Genomic DNA, 8,816 nt, shown 5'->3' on the forward strand with positions numbered 1-8,816 from the left:
TAGACACTGGGTGGTGCAAATATTCACTCAGTAAAGATCAAGTTAATTGTTGGAAGTGGCTCTGAGAATCTTGGAATGAAGTATGGGGAGTTAGGTAAGTAATCAGGCTAAGTAGTTTTCTTCTTCTTCTTCTTCTTCTTCTTCTTCTTCTTCTTCTTCTTCTTCTTCTTCTTCTTCTTCTTCTTCTTCTTCTTTTCTTCTTCTTTTTTGCAGCACTGAAGTTTGAACCTTGAGCCACTCCACCAGCCCTTTTTTTAATAATTGGTTTTCTTTCAAATGATAGAGTGCCTGCCTGGAAAGTGTGAGGCCCTGAGTTCAAACAGACTCTCAAGAACTTTTTGCCCCCAGCTGGCTTCAAACCACCACCCTTCTGATCATTGCCTCCTAAGTAGCTAGGATTACAGGTGTGAGCCACAGGCACCAAGCAAAGTATTTCCTTTTTAAGTAAGATACAAAATGATGCAGTTGGCTTCCCTTGAACCTCTCTCTGCTTCCATAGAGAGGATTCTTCCCAATGTCTTCAGTCCAACCCCACCAGTAACAGACATCAAAGCCACCTTGCATCATGTAGACATGTTTTAGAAATGTACATCCTGGTATTGCAAAGAATTTATTCTCATTCCTCAAAAATGTTTTGGGAATACAATTAAGAAACTTGGTATGCAGTTCATACTATTAGCATCATGTTAACCCGCCTTTTTCATTTTATCATATAACTCAAGGTGACTTAATTATCTACAGCACATCATGAGCTGAGAAAAAGGCCCTCTCCCCAAAACATTACATGTCAGGCCTTTTGCAAGCTCTTCATTTGAGAAAAGGATAAAGGGCAAGAGCAAGAAAAATTTTGAAGCACTGGGCTGGACTGGTCCAAGGGAGCCTGATTTCTGACACCTGGCAGTGGTGTCTGCCACTTGTAGTTACTAAACCTCTGGGCCCTCCTTATTTTCATTTCCATGATGTGATGCTCATTGTACCTGCCTTATAAGCTTATAAAAATTAAGTGACATAATGTAGGTAAAATGCTTATGGCAGAGCCTACAATATTTAAGTTCTCCATAAATTTTGGATTTCTAGTTGTGAACAAGAAGAAAGAAAAGAATTTAAAAGGGTAATAGAAAACAAGGAAGACAGAAGGAGGATGAAGGATAAAGATGGATAAAACTCTGCTCTATTCAATTTGAAGGCTCATCCTTATGGGTTTAAGGATAAGAGGTGCAGCAGGGGTTTTGTCTCCTGTGATTTCTGTCACAGACCCAGCAGGAGTGTCTCATTAATTCATACATTGGTATATTATCTGGAAAAAGAAAGCTGAAAGCATGTCACAAATATTTAGAACTAAGCAAGCAGGCAGATCATAAAACTCAATGACTCCCTATTAGTAAACTCTCCTCTCCTTTCCTCTCTCTCTCTCTCTCTCTCTCTCTCTCTCTCTCTCTCTCTCTCTCTCTCTTTCTCTCTCTCTCTCTCACAAACACACACACACACACACACACACACACACACATGCCTAAGCTTGATTCTTATCTTGTATTTTAAGCATAATGGTAATGCTCTCTGTTTTAGAAAAACCAATGAGAGGTCTTTAAGAGAGTGTAGCTTCACTGCTATCAATAATAATGAAGCTTGTTATGATTCCATTAAAGCAAATAAAGGCCAGCCAATTTCCTGTAGATTCTGCACTCTGGCCAGGCTCTTTTCAACATTTTGATGAAATAGCTCTATGCTTTGCTAAAATGGCAGCAAATGTTCAAACTGCCCTTCTGCCCTGTGGTCTGTCATTAGATCTAATTAGATCTGCACCCCAAAGCAAGGCCAATTTGTAGTCCATCTTAAGGCAGCCCCATCATCTCCCTCTGCTACATAGGCTTCCCTTCCCCTCCCTGTTGGCCCACTGCCTGGTGCTCCGCTCTCTCAGGGGGGCCCATTACAGCTCCAGGCTGTGACCTTACTGCTGTTCTCACATCACTGGCTCTCAATCCTCAAAAACTGTCTCTCATCCTCCTTCCTCTTGGCCTCATTATGCCCTGTTTGGGCAGCTGGTGGGAATAGCAGGTTCTGATTACTTATGTTTTCCGTTGTTTTATAACTGAGCATTGAACTACTGAGGCATCTCCTTGCCAGAGTCTTTGTTTCCTTTACTGAAACCACTTTCAAGTGAAGCTTGTATCAATGGCCATTGCTTCCTCTGCCCCACTCTCTCTGAGTTCTGAGGGGGTTGAGATCACTTCACTGAGCAATCCTTTTATTCAGAGTCCAGTCCAGTTTTTCTGCATTTGGGGAACAAAACCCACCATTTCATGACCATTACTCAAGGCTTGGTCACCACCAACTCAGACTGTTTGGCTTCAAGCACTGAGGAAAGACCACCAAGTTAGACGTCAGTAAAAAACGCATTACCTTCCTATCCTAGCACCCTTAGCCCCACAGCCCCAAGGGGGATAAAGAATTCTAATGCATAGTAGTATATTCATAGTTTGATAAATGCAGATCAGTATAAATGAAGTTTATTGTTGTGCGGGGCTTATGAACAGGGCACAAAAAGATAAACACTCAGTTATCTCTGAGATGCTAAGTGAGCATGCTTTCCACACTCGTTGGGGGTCTCATTCATATGGCTTTAGTTACCACCTCTAGAAAAGGTTTTCCAGACCCACAACTCCATCCAAACCTCTTCTGAATCACAGAGAGTATTTCAGTGAACATTTCTACCTGGATGACCTCCAGTCACAGCAAACTCATCGGGCCAACTAAACTCATTATCTTTTCTCAAAGTATGTGCCTTCAGGGAATTTTCCACCTCCAGAAATCACCAGTGCCAAGACCCAAAAGTCCCTCTGGACTTTCCTTGTCTTCTCCCCAGTCCATCCATCCATCACCATGCTGGGGAAGCTGGAGTCTGCTTCCCCAGCATCTCCTGTCTACTAACCTCTCCCATTCAGGCTGCCTGCCATCCTTCCCAGCTTGCCCTCATGCGGGCCAGTTTCAATCCAATCATCCTCAGCACACTGGTGAGCCTTCTGAAGCACAAATCAACCTGTGTTGCCACTTGCATGAAAACTCTCAACAGAATTCTTTTATCCTCATATTAAAGTTTAACCCCTTAACCTATTACACAAGGGCATGGACAACGCAGCTTCTACCTTCCCTCTAGCCTCAACTCTTGCCGCTCTGTCTTTTGACAGCATATTCAGCCATTTGGAGCACCTGTTCCTCATGAGCCTAGCCTGGAACCATGTGGCCTCCTCCAGCCTTCCCTCCTCCTCCTCCTCTAACAGCACCTTCTTAACTGCTTGAGGCACACAATACACAGAGAAAGCACATACTACTTGCTTTGTTCACTGTACACATGGTACAACCTAATGAATTTTCTCAAATGAACACACACATGTAATTGCACCAAGATCACAAACCTGAAGATTCCCAGTGTTCTAGAAGCCTCCCTCATACTCCTTTTCTCTACCCCCAGGAGAAATCATTACCTTGACTTTCAATATCATTCATTAGTTTTTTCCATTTCTGTACTTTGTATAAATGAAAACCTCATCTGAAATGAAAACTTGGATCAGATAGCTGCAAAACAAACCATTAAAATACTCAATGGCCCAAATGACCTTGAAGTCCCAGCTGCAGCCTCCTTAGTCCTCACAGCCCTATCCTGTTCATCTACTTCATCATCAAGCTCCTTGAATCTGGCCAAATGTGCTGCCCCATGTCCTGTCCTCCCATTTACTCTTTAATCCACTGCTCACATTAAGGGTGGCTACCTCCTGGCTGTGTAACCAAATGAATATCTTCAATCTTTTCCTACTTGATACTTCCACCCACCTCCACACAACGCAGTGAGTTCTCGTGGTTCACGCCCTGTAGCCTATCATGTATTGTTCTATTTCTGCCTCTGATCATTGTCTCTTACTTATACTCTTCCAAGTACCTCAAGGGTTACCTCCCTGCCTAAACCACTCTTCCAGACATAGCATTTTTCCTTGTTTAAAATCTGGACTTGCTCAACACCCACCATGGCATAAAATCCAAACTGTAGCAAGGCATAAGACTCTTTAACCTGTTTCTCTAGTCTCCTTTTCTATGCTCTTTGCCAAACACTCCACACCTTGTACCTCGGCCACATTGAATCTGTACTCTTGTGAACTTGCCCTTAGAATTTCTTGCCTTTCACTCCATTCTTTCCCTGACAGTCTATTCATTCTTTACATCCTGTCTCTAATGTCACCTTCTCAACAAAACCACACAGTTGAGAGCTTTTTACCTAGTCATCTATTCTACTATGTAATATTAATACCAAGAAATATCATTTAAGTTCTTCAGGGCAGAATCTTCTCTTTGTTAACAAATTCTAACCTCCCAGAACTGTGCCTAGCACACGTAGCTACTCAATAAACACTTGCTAAATGAATAGTTAACATTTCTTGAGGACTTATTACAACACGCACTTTCATACATGATATCATTCCATCTTCACACAAGCCCTATGAGGAAAGAATTGTTTTTATCCCAGTTTTGCATTTGAAGAGACTAAGGCTTAACAAAATTAAGTAACTTGCCCAAGATCACACAGTTCACACATAGCAACTCTAGGAATGAACCCTGAATTGCTCAGATTCTAAATAACTTCTAAAAACTCTACTGTCTGAGCTTTGTCTGTCATGGGACTTTGCACATGACTCTACTGTGGATTTCAGTGGGTCTTGAGCAAATGAAACAATTATCTGAAAGTACTGAAAGTATCTCTCCACATATCTCTTCACTGTATCATGACTCCCTTGAGAATAGGAGCTGGGTCCTATTTATTTTATTCCCTCCTTCCTCTCAAAATCCCAGGCAGCTAACACAGCATCTTACACATGTTTGTGTTCACTAAATGTTTATCTAATGAAATAATGGGTGTGCTGTTAAGAGGAAGCATTTGGCAGCGAGTCCTTTTTGCACAATCAGTGATTTTAGGACTGTCCTGATGGTTGCCCTGAATCCAGGCCCAGCTGCTGCCTCTAACCCTTTGCTTCTTCAGCACGATGTAGGCTAAGGCCACCCCTGGCTGACCCATCCTCCACCCCAACCCCAACCCCGGCCCTCTGCCATCCTTCCTGTCCTCGTGAAATTCCTCTGATCTGTCTTCCTGCTCTCAGCAGCTGACGTGCAGAGAAAGTTCTGCCCCACCTCCACTCTTGTTGACCCCACGCCTTGCTTCTTGCTGCTTCCCTGGTCATTCTAGACAGGCAGGGCAACATGACATTTATATAGATAATTCTAAGACAGCAGATTGTGATAAACACAGAGTCACGAGGGACTGTAGGAGGTACAAAGGGGGAGACGGTTCTAGTTATATGATGGAGAAACTAAAAATAAGTCACTATCTTTTTCACCCTAATATTTTTATTTAAATAGGTTTGTTAATTAGTTGATTACTCAATTGCAAGTAATAGAAATGGGAACAGTTTAAGCTAAGAGGAGGAAATTATTAGGATACAGCCTCTAGAAACTCAAAGGTTGGAGTGCAGCCAGACCTCCAGGAGAAATAAAAGCAGAACCAGAAAATAGTGTAGTATTGGGCGGCATTCCCTGTCTTTGTCCGGTCTTCACAGTCTGTACATTTGCTTCATATCTGTCATCACAGAGTACAAATGCCAATGACTACTGTTTATATGTAGAAACAGTGACTCTGTCAAAATCCCAATCTTTCGCTAATTGGTCCAGCATGAGTCAGGTGCCCACCCTCTGATCCAGTCATCTGTCACTAGTGAGCAGTGTCACGTTGTACGACATGACTGTTAAGCCCTCGTCTCAGTGGAAAAGGAAGCAGCTTTCTACTTCCTCAATGTAAACTGAGAACTCTCTCCAAAAATGTCTACTATACTTGCTTGTGCTATCTGATAAAGTTCTTATAAAAGAATTCTCGATGTTTGCCCAGGAGTAGAGCAAAAGGGGTTTCCTTTATTTGAAATTAATATTCAGAAAACAAATATATAAATATGAATTACCATTTAGCATATATAATACTGATTAACTAAAATGGCATTCCACTAGTAAACCTCACTGTTTTGTTTTAGTTTTTATGCCAGTGTTGTTCTCTGAAGGTCTGGAACCATGGCTTCAACCAGGTGACTCATACACATCTCTGTGGCCTACTACACTGCAGGGGTGGGAGAGACAGTGATGAACCAGACTGGGCTACACCCTTCCCTTCCTTTCCCAGTTCTCACAGCAATGACACCCATCCCTTCCCACCAGCAGCCAGAGTTCTGATCTCTTTCTAATAAGTCAGTGAAATCAGGTCTGAGGAGATGGAATTCTCTCCCTTTGAGGGTCCCATGCTTCACAAATTTGGAGAAAGCTAATTTTGTCCACTGCTTCCTTGTGGCTTGAGGTTGGGAAAGAAATCCTTTCTTTCAGATCTAGCCTTGTCCATACAATGATCCTTTAATCCAAGGCTGGATGCGGATAACCTGAAAAGTTATCCAATTCAGAAGTAGGAGAGTTAGATTCAGGTTGCCTAAGGCAAATCCAAAGCTTCATGTCCATCCTTCCTGTACTCTGTCCTCACAGCACCTTGAAGCTGCACAGAGGAATCACACACACACCACAGTTCCATCAGGGCCCCAGAGTGATGCTACAGCTCCATGTTGTGTTGAGGTGTTGGGTAGGCTGGATCTCCTGACTCTTTTCCCAAGGCCTATTGTAGTCCATGCAAACCTTTTCAGTGACACCTTCCTGGCTTATCTTCTAGGTTCCCTGGGTACAGCAGGCCGTGTCTGCAACCTGACATCCCGAGGCATGGACAGCTGTGAAGTCATGTGCTGTGGGAGAGGCTATGACACCTCTCATGTCACCCGGATGACCAAGTGCGAGTGTAAATTCCACTGGTGTTGTGCCGTGCGCTGTCAAGACTGCCTCGAAGCCCTGGATGTGCACACGTGCAAGGCTCCCAAGAGTGTGGATTGGACAACCCCTACATGACCCCAGCAGAGGTCACCACTCACCTTCTCTTGCTTAAGGACTATATTGGATCTGCAAGAACACTGGACCTCTGAGTTCTTTCTGGGGAGACATTTCCTAAGGCATGTGGCCTTTGTCTCAACACAAGCCTCTTCTTCCTCCCTTCGGTGCCCCAGAACTGGGGGCACATGCTGCACATAATGTACACCCTACTCTATCCATCTTCAGCAGTCTGGGGTCACCTCTCTTTCTGCTGAGTTCTCTTTGGAAATGGCATGACAGGCTATGAGAGGAAGAGGGCAGTGGGCCCAGACTAGTCTCACCTACACTTTTCCTCTTTCTAGGGCAGTTGACCAAGGGGAAAAAGAGCATCTCTAAGGAGCTTTCTCTGTATCTTCCAACAAAGCTCACAGTTAAGAAATTCCTTACTTCCCTTTTGGGGTGGGGGATGGGTAAAGAAAGCAGAATCTACTCCACCAGGTTAATTTTAATTCTTTAATAGTCCAAGCAGAGCGTTTGTCTGATCAAGTGATGTCCACAACCACCATTCTTGGTAATTGCTTGGAGAAAGATGTCTTTCAATAAACTTGAGGTTTAAAAATGCATATTTTTCAAAGCGTTTATTGCCATATTAAACTCTGATGTAACAAGGTAGGACTGTGTGTCCTTCAGCCCAATGGTGTTTTGAATCATGACCAATATTCAAAGCCTCAGAAAGTGATTGCTTTTCATCACTGTCCCCTCAATTTAAAGAATCTTTAGGGAATGAGACTTCTTTCTTACTAGGAGCTGGAGAGAATTTGAAGGCAGGTGGATGATCTGACAGTGTTTTGAAACTATTAGGTAAATATGGTGAAAAATAACACAGTAAGTAAAATATCAGAAAATGTATATAGATAAAGAGGGGAAATTCCTATCTGGTCTTATGCATGTGACCCATGGAATTTTGCAATTGAGATGACTTTGAGAATGAAAACATTGGGAATGACAACTTCAGTGAAATGCTGACAGAGAATTTCCAGAGCCAAATCATGCCTGAGACAACCTATACACCAGAGAACTCAGCCACGTGTGCTGAGGAGCATCAATTAGTACCCACCACCCTTCAAGACCTGTCATTTTTAATTGCATTTATTAATGCTTATAAGATGACACAATACCATAACCTAAAGCAAATGACACATAGCCTTGCCTATGATATTGCATTGCAAACAAATCATGACTTAGGGACTATATTTAAACAACCCAGTTGCAATTATGGGAACATCAATATGCAAATAATGGTTGACTTCTAGCATCAGCCAAAAGATGACATTCAGGGAAAATGAAGAGGCTGCCTGTCCTGTTCCTTTATTAAATGAAAGTAAGGTGAAATCTACCAAACTACTTCTTACAAGCTGGTTCTACATTAACTACCAGGATGCTTCATTATGTACATCTGGTGTCATACTATTGATGCTTGTTCATTCTTTCACACGTTGGCCTTTGTTTTTTCTGTCCTTGCACTTTTATCATTCAGACTGAGATCCATGGAAAACAACCTACCAAAGTGCTTAGATGACTGATACTTACCTCCTGGCTCCTTTAAGATGACTGAATTCACCCCCTTTCTATTACTCTCTGCTCCCCCACCCCAAATTTGCTGTCTAATTTTTCCACGGTTGCTCTTTTTTTTTCTTTCTTTAGTTTTTGTGGTGCTAGTGATGAGAACCCAGGACTTCATGCTTTCTAGACAAGTGCTCTACCATCAGTCCACCTCCATACACATCCTTCCTTTTATTCTGCGGCTTCAGTGGGTGGGAACAGTGGAACAGTGGAACAGGGCAGTGGCTGCCGTGCACTTAATGTGGGGAAGGCTAGGCTGG

The 8,816-nt window shown here is 42.8% G+C and overlaps 1 protein-coding gene across 2 annotated transcripts in view; it reads left to right on the plus strand.

Moving 5' to 3' along the window:
• Positions 1-7,572, plus strand: part of Wnt2 (Wnt family member 2) — a 43,636-nt gene extending 36,064 nt beyond the window's left edge. The window contains exon 6 of one of the 2 annotated variants that reach the window (XM_074064487.1): positions 6,743-6,876. Coding sequence is in view for 1 of the 2 variants with exons in the window: in XM_020160810.2 (XP_020016399.1) it covers positions 6,743-6,972 (230 nt within the window). In the remaining variant the exon portion in view is untranslated. Of the gene's footprint in view, positions 1-6,742 lie in introns of both variants that reach the window. The other variant, XM_020160810.2, reaches the window with a different exon arrangement.
• Positions 7,573-8,816: the final 1,244 nt, after the last annotated feature.

Source organism: Castor canadensis, chromosome 2, assembly GCF_047511655.1.
Source record: "Castor canadensis chromosome 2, mCasCan1.hap1v2, whole genome shotgun sequence".
NCBI lineage: Eukaryota > Metazoa > Chordata > Mammalia > Rodentia > Castoridae > Castor > Castor canadensis.